Consider the following 16,164-nt stretch of genomic DNA (forward strand, 5'->3'; position numbering starts at 1 on the left):
GAGAAGTGTATTGGAGGAGGAAGAGGTTGAGGGGGATTAAGAGGGAGAGGAGGATGTGCATGCTAGGAGATGGAGAAGTGTATTGGAGGAGGAAGAGGTTGAGGGGGATTAAGAGGGAGAGGAGGATGTGCATGCTAGGAGATGGAGAAGTGTATTGGAGGAGGAAGAGGGAGAGGAGGATGTGCATGCTAGGAGATGGAGAAGTGTATTGGAGGATTAAGAGGGAGAGGAGGATGTGCATGCTAGGAGATGGAGAAGTGTATTGGAGGAGGAAGAGGGAGAGGAGGATGTGCATGCTAGGAGATGGAGAAGTGTATTGGAGGATTAAGAGGGAGAGGAGGATGTGCATGCTAGGAGATGGACGAGTGAAGAGGAAGAAGAAGACAGACGGAACTCTATACAGTCAGCCAGTCCAGTGGACCATATGTGCAGGTCCAGACAAGCTTGTGGGGAACGAGTGATAATTGCCATACTGTCATCCCTGTGGACATGCTCTGGCTTGCCTATCGCAAAGTCAGTTAACTGTCCAAATACGTTAACACACTGCAGTCCTCCTCGACTATATCCCACATCCCATTAATCATAGATGAGCATCAACAACACTTTCCCGAATCCCTCTCTACGCACATGGCAAAGAAAGAAATGAGTCTCTTGGATAAGAAGTGGAAATTCTATAGCGTTCTATGTGAATTCCCCCAAGGTGATTTGATGAGCTTTAATTGCTGTTTGGGAGCATTTGGGAGATGTAGAAGTATATAATCATCTTTTGTTTCACCAAAATCCACCCAAAGAAATCCTGTCAGAAGTCACTGACCATCAAATCAAGCTTTATCAAGCTTTATCAAGCACATTTAATAAATGGAATGTGACGCAATGTGCTTTACAGGAAAAAACAAATAAACGAGGAAAATACAATGTGCTTTACAGGAAAAAACAAATAAACGATGAAAATACAATGTGCTTTACAGGAAAAAAACAAAAACGATAAATACAATGTGCTTTACAGGAAAAAACAAATAAACGATGAAAATACAATGTGCTTTACAGGAAATAAACAAACGATGAAAATACAATGTGCTTTACAGGAAAAAAACAAATAAACGATGAAAATATAATGTGCTTTACAGGAAAAAAACAAATGATGAAAATACAATGTGCTTTACAGGAAATAAAAAATAAATGATGAATACAATGTGCTTTACAGGAAAAAACAAAAATGATAAATACAATGTGCTTTACAGGAAAAAACAAATAAACAATGAAAATATAAGCTGAAATATTTACTACACTATAAACATAACAAACTAAATGACACAAACTGAACAACTAAAAAGCACCCGAAGGAAAAGCAAAGTTAAAAAGATGTTTTAAGATCTCTTTTAAATATGCCCACAGTTTCGGCCCCCACAGGTTCTCTGGCAGGCTATTCCAGAGGCTGGGGCCATAGTAACTAAAGGCTGTCTCTCCATGCCTCTTGGTTCTAGGCTTTGGGATAGTTAAAAGGCCAGTGCCAGAGGACCTGAGGGACCTACTGGGTACATAACTTAAAAGCATGTCTGACATGTATTGGGGTGCACAATCATGGATTGATTTAAAAACCTATATTTAATAACCAAATTAATTCTATAACTCACACGCATAGAGCTTAAAACAGGTGTATTGTGTGCTCTCCGTCTGGTCTTGGTCAATTCCCGTGCTGCAGCATTCTGTATGTGTTGCACTTGACCAATAGCTTTTTTGGGTAGACCAGATGGGAGAGCATAAAATTAAAGTAGTCAAGCCTGCTTGTAATAAAAGCATGGATGAGTCTCTCTGTATCAGCCTGAGAGAGAGACGGACACACCTTGGCAATGTTACTCAGGTGGTAAAAAGCTATTTTGGTCACATTCCTAATGTGTGATTTTAAAATTTTGTTCAGAATCTAAACTAACACCTATGTTTTTTACCTGGTGTTTTATCTTTATTACCCGTGAATTAAAATGTGCGGCTAGATACTCTCTCTGTGCTTTGGCTCCAACAATTAGCTGGAGGAAGTTGTGAGTCTTCCAAGTATTTAAATCACTAATACAGTCTAATAATTTATCTGTGGAGCTAAAATCCTCTGGTGACCCAGAAAAGTAAAGTTGTGTATCGTTTGCGTAGCAGTGAAAATCAATGCTGTGCTTTCTGATAATGCAGACTGGGGGTAACATATATATATATATATATATAAACTGAACAGCGGGTCTATTTTGAAGTGGTTGTTGCTTTGGGAATAATGAGCTACTGTTGCACTTGCAAACATCTCCAAATGTGGATCAAATGAATTGAGAATATTGTTCACTAAGAATAACTACAGGCCTACCTATACAAGCACAGAACAATCTAAATGCATATCTGCAGTCTAAAAAGACGCGTTGTTTATGTACCTATTAGTTATCATTATTACTGGAAGTGTATTGATGTTGCTCATGGCTCCACAGCTCCGGGTAAAAGTTGCCTTTTTAAGCACAATCTGTTCAAGATTTCACAAATTGATGTTAGATGGTTCCTCACCCTGAAAGTAGTCCATGTGCCAGGAGAAACTGTAATCGATGGTTTGATTTTCACAGCCACAAACCTCAGCTAACTTTAGCTACCGGTAGCTAAAAATCAATGGAAGTGAATAGGGAATGTTTGCATATTGTTTTTGTTTTGTTTTTTACAGCCAAATCACCTTTAATTAAGTAACTAAATATGAAGTTGATTTTGTTGATTTGACCAGGAAATGTTGACAATTGCACACACGCCCCATTTACTTTCATTGATTGCTAGCTAGTTGTGGCTAAAGTTGGCTGGGAAAGGTGTGTAAGGGTAATGACTTGTCAGCAGATAGTCTAGCATCTCCACTACAATATTTAATCCATGCTTGAAATCTATATGATAAACTCTGTACACTTGATATACACAAACAGAAATATATAAACATCTACTGCTGATCCCTTGTTTCATGAGCTGAATTTTAAAATCCCATATAATTTCTCTACGCACAAAAAGCTTATTTCACTAAAATGTTGTGCACAAATTTCTTTACATCCCTGTTAGTGAGCATTCTACTTTTCCAATATAATCCATCCACCTGACAGGTGTGGCATATCAAGAAGTTGATTAAACAGCATGATCAATACACAGGTGCACCTTGTGCTGGGGGCAATAAAAGGCCACTTTTAAAATGTGCAGTTTTGTCACACAAGTTTTGAGGGAGTGTGCAATTGGCATGTTGACTGCAGGAATGTCAACCAGAGCTGTAATGTTCATTTCTCTACCATAAACTGCCTCCAATGATGACTGACTTCCTTATAAGAACTGTAACTCAAAATTGTTGCATGTTGCGTTTTATATTTTTGTCCAGTATAATGTTGTATCGTATCATGTATTAATGTAAAGAGTTTGAGTTTGATATAACGCACAAAAAGTGACAACACCTTTACCTATTGATATGCTTCATGTACAGATTACTATTTTGATTGATACATATCAAAACAGGAGCTACCTGCTCCAAAGCCTGATGCAGAGTGTCTATGGAAATGTGTGTGAGTAAAAGAGTGCGAGGATGTAACACCAGAAAAGGTGGCTAATTGATTCCAATTCTATGTGTGTTTACGTGTGTGAATGTGTGTTCGATTATCCTCATTATCAAGTGTGTGTGCGTGTTACCAAGCTGTGGCAACACACACATGCAGACAGGCAGTGGTGTGGATGGGGTAGACTTAGCGAAAGGATGTGCGGTCGGTGTCTGACTCTATGGGCATGTTCGGGCCTGCGTCCTGACTGTGAGAGGCTAATAGCTGGGAAGAGCAGCTCCTGACACGCTGGGATGCAGAGCATGCTCCGGCCTGTCCCTTCCTCATCCCAATCCACACCCAGCCGAGTGGCGGAGCATTGTCGGAGCGTTGTCGGAGCATCGGGAGCGCCGATGGGTCGTTATTGGAAAAGGGCTGAGGCGTTAGATGTCATTTTCATCCCATCATGACACTTCTTGCTCTGAGAGCTCCAGGAATGTTTGAAGTTTTGGAGGCAAAGGGCTCATTTGAAGGATGGATGGTGCATGCTTGGGAGCAATTATCCCTAATACAGAATAATGTGTTGTTTACCAGACAGACACCCAAGACACCCATAACAGCAGCTATGAGATCACTTGTAAATAGAGTGGCTTAAAGTAATCTTGGGTAGATTCGTTCAGTGTGAATAATCATGATGGGGGTTTTTATGAAACACAAGGTATTCTTTGTGTTGTGTTGTGCCTTCTATTCTATTCCACCTACAGTAACCAAAGCAGGTGTCAACTACCTCAACTAGCCAATACTGCAGTCTAAAACTGATGACTGCTGTCAGTCAAGTAGTTAGTGTATTCAATTCAATGTTCATTCCCAAGGACAGATTGTTGCTGGGCTGTAAATGGCAACAACATGGTAACTATAGCCTACAATACATAAGACCGTACAGACTCTCCACACAGACACAACAGCACTCCAAATCCTCATCAGTCCAGGTAAAAGGGAACATTTTAAAGTTAAAAAGTGTCATTGAAAAGGTCCTATTGGCAAGGGCAACTCATTGGAGTGGCAATGTCACCTTTTTAATACATTTTTTTAACACATAACGAGCTGCTTGCAAACACAAACCAAGTCTGTCTGAACAGCAGCCATAGTATTTAAGGAGTTAATCTCTCCAAAGCCCAGTGCCTCCTACAGTAGCTGAGAGGTAACGGCCAAAACCAGGAGGTGAAGTCAATATGCCCCTATGCCATTCCCCATAGCCTGGGCCCCCACAAGCCTGCAACCACCCAGCCTCTTCTCCTACCTTAACCCTTTCAAGTCCACCACACAGTGTCTCAACTCCCCACAGACACTGATCCCCAAGCCGATTCATGTTCAAGCACGGGCCCGACGCAGGATTAAAGGTGTTACGCACTCTCCTGCCATTTTGGGAATCCCCCTGCATTAGAAGCAACTCTTTCATTCCTATCGGCTTGACGGTAAGCTATTTTCTTTTCAGAAACTCACGCTTGACATGTTACTAGTAGCCCAAAAAAGCATTTGCGATGCAAATGGTCCACGAATGGACTTGACAAACATTGTTATGTTCTGTCTTGGGGGTTTCGTTGATTTGTTGTCCTACTCGAGTACAAATGCTCCTTTTGTTTAGTGCTTTGGGTAGGAGTTGCCTGTGGGCACAGATCTAGGATCAGTTTACTGTCTCCCAAATCCAAACCATAACCATTAGAGGAGAGAAAATGCTAAACTGACCTTGGTGCTTAGTATAGAGATATAATCCTGAATCCATAAATATCTAATTTACATAAGTATACACACCTCTGAGTCAATACTTTGTAGAAGCACCTTTGGCAGCGATTATAGCTGTGAGTCTTTCTGGGTAAGTCTCTAAGAGCTTTCCACATCTGGATTGTGCAACATTTTCCCATTTACTCTTTTCAGAATTCTTCAAGCTCTGTCAAATTGGTTGTTGATCATTGCTAGACAACCATTTTCAGGTCTTGCCATAGATTTTCAAGTAGATTTAAGTCAAAACTGTAACTCGGCCACTCAGGAACTTTCATCGTCTTCTTGGTAAGCGACTCCAGTGTTGATTTGTTCATGAGTTGTAGGTTATTGTCCTGCTGAAAGGTGAATTCATCTCCCAGTGTCTGGTGGAAAGCTCCATTCCTTTATTTTTTTATCCTGAAATATTACGCAGTCCTTAACGATTACTAGAATACCCATAACATGATTTTGCCACCACTAGACTTGAAAATATGGAGAGTGGTACTCAGTAATGTGTTGTATTGGATTTGCCCCAAATAATTTTGTGCAGTATTACTTTAGTGCCTTGTTGCTAACAGGATGCATGTTTTGTAATATTTTTATTCTGTACAGGCTTCCTTCTTTTCACTCTGTCATTTAGGTTAGTATTGTGGAGTAACTACAATGTTGTTGATCCATCCTCAGTTTTTAATGAACCTAATGACAGAGTGAATGATAAATGATTAACACCTGTTAATGTTTTAAAGTCACCATTGGCCTCATGGTGAAACCCCTGAGTGGTTTCCTTCCTCTCCGGCAACTGAGTTAGGAAGGACCTCTGTATCTTTGTCGTGACTGGGTGTATTGATACACCATCCAAAGTGTAATTAATAACTTCACCGTGCTCAAAGGGATATTCAATGTCTGCTTTTTTACCCGTCTACCAATAGGAGCCCTTCTTTGCGAGGCATTGGAAAACCTCCCTGGTTTTTGTGGTTGAATCTGTGTTTAAATGTACTGCTCGACTGAGGGACCTTACAGATAATTGTATGTGGGGTACAGAGATGAGGTAGTCATTCAAAAATAATGTTAAACACTATTATTGCAGACGGTCGAGACAACTTATTATGTGATTTGTTAAGCACATTTTTACTCCTGAACGTATTGAGGCTTGCCATAACAAAGGAGTTACTTATTGACTCAAGACATTTCAGATTTTCACTTTTTATTAATTTAGAACATTTTTAGAAAAATATTATTCCATTTTGACATTATGGGGTATGTGTGTAAGCCAGTGACAAAAAAATCTAAATGTTTTATTCATTTAAAATTCAGGATGTAACACATAAAAATGTGGAAAAGTTCAAGGGGTGTGACTGCTTTTTGAAGGCACTGTATATTTACGTGAATCCAAACATCTATTCTTCATTTGTCTGTCTAGAACAAATTGAGAACAACACTTTTTTTTTTGTAACATTCATATTTCAGTTGGATACCATTCATATTCTAATTCCATATTTTATAATAGGGGACCAATTATAACAATCATCCCAGACTTTTACAAATCCACTTTTTCTGCGAGGTCATCTTCTTTCCCCTAAGCATTTGCTATACAAAATGATGAATTAATGTAATGACAGGGTATATTTTCACACCGAGATACTTAACATTGTTCTCCCACTCTGTCTAACTACTGCGTTCAGGTAACAATACTGCTTTAATTGTTCCGTCAGGCAGACACGAAAGGCAAGGCAGTTTAGTGCAGGGTGTAAGGACTCTCCCTGTGCTACCTTAAAGGCCCACTCTGTGATATTTACAGTCATTTTTTTTGTATGTATATCAAAGGGACAATCTGTGATTTGTACATCAATTTTTGTACTTTTAAATAATGAAATGTATACCCATTGATTCTTGAAGAATATAACTTACCAATGCGTCACGAACTTACTTCAACTGTTATACCCCATCAGAACCCCCAAATATAAGCTTGTTTTACTCCATTGTTTGTAGACAATATAATTGTGAACAAACACTGTATAGCCTCAAAACATGGTTAAAACTATAATTTTGATATCACGGATGGTCAGTCCTTACATCCATAGATCTGTCTATGAATTTGAGAATGGTTACACAGCAGTCCTTCAGCTGTACCAAAACAGTGGTGGGTAAACTCTTTGTTATTGTTTGAACTGCAGATTGCCCCTTTAATTATATAAACGCATTGATTCTTGAAGAATAGGAATTTGAGAGTAGATGGTTTACATTTCTCCAGCCCCATCGCTCAGCTTAATAGCAAATCAAGTGGAGGGGCAACCATTTTGTGATTTTTCAAATAAAGCAGTGGGCCTGTAAGGAGTGTATTACTCAGTGTGTATCACCCTGTGTGTGCGCTGCTCAGTCAAGTCGTTTTCTGTCTCTACTTGAATATCGCCCGACCTCAGTCCTCAGGTAGAAGTGTTTCGGATTTGTAACAACATAGTTAATCTGTTCTCATTCAACATAAGGTGATGGATTCCAACTATCAATCATACAAACTATAGAATATAAGAAACCAAACACTAACACCAATTCTGCAATTACAGTAGGCTCCTCTACTAAAATCTGTCAAAGGAAGGGCCCATAGATTATCCTGATGTAAAAAACGTTGGCCCCTGTAAATTGTCTAGTTCCAACAACGGAGCTGGTGTTTTCCGAGTGTGTCCTCAGTCGCCATGAGACAGGTAAGGGGAAAAGCTTGTGTCAAAGAACAGTTGACAGACACATTGGAGAGGAAGCCTATGTGTGGGGACAGAGTGGAGCCCCGGAGCGACGCGGGTGACAGCCAAGAGAATGGCTGAAGAAAGACGTAACTCGGTGGTGGGTCAGAAGGCAGCGCCTCAGTGGCCGGGGGATCCTTTTACAGATCCTTACTGCCATCGAGCCCTGAATAAAGTCCCCCACGCTTGAGTACGCTTGACAGACACAGCCCAAAAGCCCCCACAGGCAAGGAAACACAGGTTCACGTTTCAAACAGAGGTCAACTCTGTAACAATCCGGGGCGACACCTTTCGGGAGACAACACTTTTTTTTTCAGCTCAGACAAATCACATCGCAGCAGCTCCCGTTTCAAGTTTTTTTAGATACATTCCTAGACTGTCGATTTAGTTTGGATTGGGTGTATGTCAAACACATACATGTCATTATAATTCTTCAGGTGAAACAAATGTGAATATTTATATGTTCCCAGGATTCCCAGGTATTCCCTTAATATTAATGGAGAAAGTGACTTTCTTTAACGGGAATCCTATCTTGCAACAGATAGCACAAAAGAGGTAAAAACAAACAAACCAGGATTGACTTTTAAACTAAAGAGGTGAACTAACATTCTTAATCAGTTACTACAGTATATTGAAAATCATTAAACATGTACAACCATTCATTGTTGTTCAGAGCTGTATTTGTCAGGCGCTACAAAGTAATTGTCCCCCCCGACAAAAATCTCTTCCCCTCTGCACGCCCACTTTGTTTGACACATGTGTTGCATGCACCTAAATGGCAGCATTTTGGATTGAGTCGTATGTACTGAACCTTTTAGTCATGCTTGTGGTATGGTATCAATAACAGATCAGTTCTGGGATGTAACAACAGAACTAACGCTCAATCACTTGAAAAACAGATCACTGTCTTATACTGATACTAGAATAGTTTGGTCAGTGTCTGCTCTTTGAACTCATGAAGAGTCAAACACACAGATTCCCGCAAATCAGTCTCCTGTCACAGGAGTGGTTGCAGCCATAGACATAAATATATCCTTGGTTGCAGCCAAAAACCCATCTCATCAAGAGAACTTCACTGATCTAATGCAGCAATGTCAGTCCGTTCTCAGGGAAAGTAGCACCTTAGCCAGCACCTTTAGTTTGTGACTTTTACATGACCTTTTAGTCTAGGGAAGACCGAGACACCGAAACAGACAATAAAATGAAAAACTAGGGAGAGCAGAATAAAGAGAGAGAAAGAGACAGTCAGACAGAGACAAAACAACCCCTCGCCGTCCCGTTTGCGTGCGCATGTATGTCTGCCGTGTGTGTACGTCGACATGATCTGAAACTCACCGTCCAGGTGGCGGACTTGGCAGTACTGGACTGCTGGAAGGTGACCTCGAAGCAGTGGGGTCCAGGGTAGTCGGTGTTTGACGGGATAGCTGGCGCCGGCGACAGGCCGTCAAATGTGCTGTTGGGCTGCGAGTAGGGGGACGGCGTCGGCACTGCAGACGTGTTCTCCCCCGAGCTGTAGGGGCTGGTGGACGCCGCTCGCTGGCTCCCCAGGTTCGCCTCCATGCTGCTGCTCAACAGGTTGTACTGGGACTGCACAGAGGGAAGGAGGGCGGGAGGGAAAGGAAGAGGGAGGGAGGAGGAAATTGTTAAGGAAAAGGTAAGGCCCAACCTGGAGAGACATACAGGGATTTTTGGGCTCATCGGGGGGTTCAGGTTACAACACTCAAAGGAAGGGTTTTTGGAGGGGTAGGGAGGGATAGGAATTGTTGAGGTGTGTGTAAAACAAGGAAAATTCAAACAAGTGGGGACCTTTCGCCAGTCCCCACAAGGAAAAAGGCTATTTTAGGCTTAGGGGTTAGGTTCAGGGTTAGAAGTTAGAGAAAATTGGATTTTGAATTGGAATTTTTTGTTTGGTCCCCACAAGGATAGTAAAACAAATGTGTGTGTAGACCCCCACCCTGTATCCCCCCCCAGGGGGGGCTGGGTGAGGTTGTAAAACATCAATGTAATCTGTGATCTGCCTAATTGCCTGCCAGTGCCATCTCCATGGGGAAATGTGTAACTCTGTGGTGAGAAACTTCAGATCACTAGCCAAACTACCTGCACATGGAGGGAAAAGCTTGAAGAAAACAATCTTCTAATACTCAATTTACAGACAACCTCAAAATCATCAATAATCAGAGAGGGAAAGCCTCTGGCCATAATAAAGTCTATACAAAGTCGCCAACTCGTGCAGTAACTACTGTACTTGATTGAAGATTAGCACACAACTGATAATTATCAGTCATCAATATAAGCAATATCATTTTGCAATGGAGTGTGGAATACTGTGGAGAAATACATTTAAAAAAATAAAATAAAATGTCTTTCCCCACCTGATCTCCCTTCACAACCCCTGGACAATCAAAACACTACTACTGCAATGAACTGGGCAAAACACAGGTATACAAGACAAGGTTGAACACACAGACATAAAATCAAACACCAAGAGTTACCTTCTTTTTCACGTAGTACATCCTTCCAACCGGCTGTATTCACTTTCACAACACAAACTCCTAAGTCAGAAGTTTCAGAGCAAAATAAAGCAAGAAGAAAAAGGAAGCATAGCCTATAGGATCGGTAGAGGGGTGTGCATCGATGGACACAACTCTCTCCCAAACACAGCAGCACCCCTTCTCAAAGACCCTCAAAGACCCTTTAATGGCAAAGGTTAGGGAAAAAAACCCACTGACAGAGAGAACGACAGGGGATGAACTGAGAGAGAGAGAAAGAAAGAGGGAGAGAGACCCAAAAAATTGCGCCAGTCTTCTAATTACAGCATGCCTGGACTCAGACGACAACATCAGCGCAAGTATGCACACGCTGGAGAATGCATAGTGAAGACCCGCACAGCTAGGATAAACATTGTCTGTCTGACATTTGTCCCAGAGAGAAAGAGAGACAGAGGGGAATGAGGAAAACACTAAAAAAGTATAGGAGTCGGGCTCAAAGGTCACAGGAGGGGAGATAGTGGTGCGCCCATATAAGGACAGTGCATAGGATTGTCTGTGGGGCAGGCGGCCCATGTCATATCAATACTGAGGTGAATTCACACATTTTGACTGGGGTTTGTTGTTGTCAAGCAGCGGGTTGTGGTTCCCTAAGTGTTTAAAACAATGATGACTCACCGAAAGTAATTTTGATTACAGGAAAAACCAAACAGTAGGCCTATTTCTAGCCAGAACCTAGGCGTTCACCACTGGATCATGACCCATGCACCATTTGAGGAACTTACACCAGACACTACACTCTCAGAAAAAAAGGGTTCCAATAGGGTTCTTCGCCTGTCTCCATAGGAGAACCCTTTTTGGTTTCAGGTAGAACCCTTTTGGGTTCCGTCTGTGGAAAGGGTTCTACATGGAACCCAAAGGGATGAACTAACATTCTTAATCAGGAACCAAAAATTGTTATTTTCCTTTGGGGACAGCCGAAGAACCCTTTTAGGTTATAGAGAGCCCTTTTTCCCCCTAAGAGTGTACCTGACATGCAACTATAAAGACCCATTCCTGATTAAACCAGGCTTGGGCTGGATGTATAGTTCAAGGCTAGCTCTGAACATTGGTAAAAGCCAGTGGTTTCCTATTACAGCCTGTATGAATGAATGCCTATAAATGCATTCAGAATTTGTAGTACACAAAGACGGTTCATAGAAAGTGTTCTTAATATTTTTTTTTACTGTTAATACTACGCAACATGTATCTATTTGAGAGACCTTGGTTCGTAAAGGGAGTTTCCACTATAGTGAGACAAGTCCAGCTGTTGTTGTCATCTCTAGAAAACATTTTAGACAAGTTCATCTGAGGAACATACTGTAGTCACAGAGGTAACCACACACACACACACACACACACACACACACACACACACAGGTGTGCTATGTCATAATGTCTCAGCTTGATCTATAACAAGTTGAAACAGAGCAAAAGCCGCCAGTGTGTGTGTGTGTGTGTGTGTGTGTGTGTGTGTTAGAATAGTGCACTCCCGGTGACCTACTGTTTGCGTCCTGAACTAATCACAGCATCTAAAAACGTTCCATCTATCTTCTTAACAATTTACTGCGTTGAAATAACACACTGGGTACACACTGGTTAAATCAACATTGTTTTCAAGTCATTTCAATTAAATGACACATGTGGCCCAGTGAGAAGACACAATAAAAATACAATAAATATCCCTACCAATCAGGATGCAATGAAAAATGCATTTCATGGCATCATGCGTTTTGTTGCATGTCTGGACTAAGCAGAATATTTGGGAGGAGTAGATTAGCGCCTGGTAACTGCTACATCACCAATTTGGTCTAAACTCTGATCATGAAGTCATGAATGTCTGCCCCCTATTGGGAGGAAATGGGAAGTGGCAGTAAAGAGGATAAGGTTAAGATTTGGGGAAGGTAAGCTGATCCAAGATCTGCACCTAGGGGTAATTTAACCCCAGCGCCAGTAAAGAGTGTTTGTTATACTGGGGTATTTAGAAGTTTCCCCTAACCGCTGGTCCAGGAACAGAGTTTTTCTTTTACCATCCTAATGATTATGTTTATAATTTCTTACTCATTAATTCATTAATTATTCTCTGTTCGTGAAAAAAAGTTGCTAAATTCAACTTCTTACATCCGATGTGAGATTTTTTGTTGTTGTGAATTTAAAAATAAATTCTTATTTACAATGACAGCTTACTCCGGCCAAACCCGGATGACGCTGGGACAATTGTGCGCTGCCCTATGGGATGCCCAATCATGATGCAGCCTGGATTCATACCAGGTACTGCAGTGACACCTCTTGTACTGAGATGAAGTGTCTTAGACCACTGTGCCACTCGGGATTCATGGAATTCACACAACAAATAATTGTGTGCATTGAACTATTTATCTTCAAAACTGTTATTGTGAACGCCTGTGACAACCAGTCCCATGATATCAGAACTGGAATGGTGACTATAATTCTTTATAGCAAACTGTATATCCCCCATCTACCCAATAAAGCCAAAAGAGCGTACCAATGTCAATACAGTTGAGAAACATACCAACAATATGGATGGACTCCAGTCAGTAAGTAAGCATTTCACGGTAAGGTGTTGTATTCAGCGCATGTGACAAATAAAATTGGATTGGATTTGAAGTATAGTTAAATCCATGAGATACGTCTTTTGTAATATTACAGTAAAATGACACTAGTCATCTATCATGTTAGTTACTCTGTGATAAATCTTAAATAGTATTTACACAAAAAGCAAAAGAACAGGAGGCATCCGACCTATCATTGACCCCCTTACATCTTCATCCGCCTACCCTACTTGAATAACCAGTCGACACAAATTATGGTTCTGAGTAACCGTACTACAGAACAATACTGTGACTGATTCCCAAATAAAACCAATGACACAATCCAACCAAAAATAAGTTATCCTCGCAAAAATGACACATCAAAATGACACATCCACACAGGTGTGTAGACTAAAACAGATATATACTGCATAATAGCAGAAATAAAAGTCACAGACACCTTACCGTGGTGTAGTGCTGCCCGGGGTCACTAACGTACAACATTTTAGATGTCCTGTAGAGAGCGGAGGGCGGTCGTAAGGAGAATGGCGCTCCCCTGACCGGGTGGTCATAGATGGAATTGGGAGAAGGTGGAGCGTTAAGGTCAGGTGTAATCAGGTGCGGTCACTGCTATGAACCACACTAGTCATCTTTCAGATCCACAGGGCAGGTGAACCGATCACTAGAACCCGGGTTGGGTCGTGATGGAGGAACGACGTATGACGGTTCATTCGCTTCTTTTGACCTGCCTCTGCTGCTGGTCTTGTCTCGGCCCTCTCAACTAGTTCTGCATCTAACAACAAATGTAAGGACCTCCCATTTTTTTCCCTCTCATGACTATTCATTAACTAGCAAGGCAAGTCCAGGCTTGCCCAGTGACATATTGGATCAGTCCAATATTGTACATCAGAAGGCTTGTTTGTAATTGAATGACTTGTCCTCTTCTCATAGATTTTGGTCGTGTGGGCATTGTTTGATGGTGTTCAGGTAAAACAACACACTCACTAGTCCATGTGTGCCTTCCTCACAAAGCACTGACAAGGTATCTGTTTGCCAAACACATTGAAAAATAATTGAAGTCGTCTGTTTACAATAGAGAGCTGTGTCTAAACATTTAGAAAATAATGTTATGGCACTTTCTAGGCTGTTGCAGCTGTTTTACACACACACATACACACACACACACATACACACACACACACGCTACAGATGGCAGAGCAGAAGTTTGTGTGTGTGTGGGGCTTGGCTTGCTGCTCTCTAATTAAGGTGTTAACCTCCCCCTAATCCCAGACCACTCACCACAGAGTACTGAGGGAGGGAAAGGGCTCCGGAGGAGAGGGAAATGAGGAGGGAATCTCTACTTCAATGGAGGGAAAACCACGCCCCACCAATATAGGAACAACCCTGACCTGATAAGGGCTAGTCTGTTATTGTCCACGCATGTCACGCCGCCACAAAGTCAAAGTGAAAAGAAAAGCATTAATCCATTCTAAAATACTAGTCCAGTATATAAACTGAGTGGACATGCTGACATGTGTTTTTAATTTTCTTATTTAACTAGGCAAGTCAGTTAAGAACAAATTCTTATTTTCAATGATGGCCAAGGAACAGTGGGTTAACTGCCTTGTTCAGGGGTAGAACGACAGATTTTTACCTCGTCAGCTCGGGGATTCGATCTTGCAACCTTTCGGTTACTGGTCCAACGCTCTAGCTACTAGATTAAGTGTACATGACATAGACTAACCAGGTGAATCCAGGTGAAAGCTATGATCCGTTATTGATGTCACTTGTTAAATTCAATCAGTGTAGATGAAGGGGAGGAGACTGGTTTAAAGAAGGATTTTTAAGCCTTGAGATGATTGAGATATTGATTTTGTGTGCCATTCAGAGGGTGAATGGACAAGACAAAAGATTGAAGTGCCTTTGAACGGGGTATGGTAGTAGGTACCAGGCGCACTGGTTGTGTCAAGAACTGCAACGCTGCTGGGGTTTTCATGCTCAACAGTTTCCTGTGTGTATTAAGGACAGTCCACCACCCAATGGACATCCAGCCAACTTGACACAACTGTGTGAAGCGTTGGAGTCAACATGGGCCAGCATCCCTGTGGAACGCTTTCGACACCTTGTTGAGTCCATGCCCCGACCAATTGAGGCTGTTCTGAGGGGAAAAGGGGGTGCAACTCAATATCAAGGTGTTCCTAATGTTTTTATTACACTCAGTGTATGGTGGTAATTTCACTCATCTGTATTTTAATGTATTTCTTCTTGTGAGGACTAAATCTTATCATAACTCAAACTTCCTAAAATCTCATGATTTTACGCACATTTTTAAAAGTTAGGACTCAGCCCTTACAGTGTGTTGTTAATTGAATTCAATTGTGAATTAAATTGCAGTTGAACTAGACTTTCTCTTCCTACCATGACGTTGTCGTTCATGTCCCTCATGTGGTAGATGTCCATGCAGACCTCTGTAGCGTTACTGGGGGTGCTGGTGGAGGGAGCCTGCCTCTCCCCAGAGTGACCCCCGTGGGGGAGCTCAAAGTAGGTGGTGTCCGGTTCTCTGGGGGGGTCAACAGAGACACAGTCTGATCAAACACTTCTCACTCAGATCCAAAGACCAGGATCCATCATCACTCACATATGAACAAACTGACCAAAATCAAAGAAACAGAATGGCCCCAATTTAATCTCTCGTGGGCAGAGTATGCGTGTTAACCAAGAGAATCTGTCAAGGCTGTAATCGAATGGCTGAGATAACTAGCAGCAGTAGTTCCTGTGTTTGTGTTTTCATCATTGATTATTTGGACGAATCAGGATTGGGCGAAGGCGGTGCTTTAAATCTTTGAGTGGTGATTTCAAGCCTGTGTGCGCAGTAGTTAATTAGCGGAAGGGGGGGAGCATTGTCTGAAAGTTTATTTTTGCGACTTCCTCTCTGGCACAACCAGAACTCTCAACTGTTAACACATTTGGACCCAGAAGCAGAGCTGGCAGAAAACTTGTGGCGACACAGCATTAGCCTCCGGTACTGTTTAATCTGGTGTGACGCCGCCAAGCAGCAGCACCGACCGCC

General features: G+C 41.7%; 1 protein-coding gene across 6 annotated transcripts in view; it reads right to left on the reverse strand.

The window, feature by feature from the left end:
* The window catches only part of tp73 (tumor protein p73), a 47,523-nt gene that overhangs the window by 13,986 nt on the left and 17,373 nt on the right, over positions 1–16,164 (reverse strand). For 2 of the 6 annotated variants that reach the window (XM_021615823.2, XM_021615825.2), the window contains exons 3-4: positions 15,513–15,654; positions 9,353–9,604 (exon numbers count right to left, since the gene is read on the reverse strand). In XM_021615823.2, the coding sequence (XP_021471498.1) occupies positions 9,353–9,604; positions 15,513–15,654 (394 nt within the window). Of the gene's footprint in view, positions 1–9,352; positions 9,605–10,509; positions 10,920–13,559; positions 13,846–14,748; positions 14,850–15,512; positions 15,655–15,748; positions 15,891–16,164 lie in introns of those variants that run through there. The other 4 variants (XM_021615826.2, XM_036988081.1, XM_021615827.2 and 1 more) reach the window with 4 other exon arrangements.

This window comes from Oncorhynchus mykiss, chromosome 9 (genome assembly GCF_013265735.2).
Source record: "Oncorhynchus mykiss isolate Arlee chromosome 9, USDA_OmykA_1.1, whole genome shotgun sequence".
Classification (NCBI taxonomy): Eukaryota; Metazoa; Chordata; class Actinopteri; order Salmoniformes; family Salmonidae; genus Oncorhynchus; species Oncorhynchus mykiss.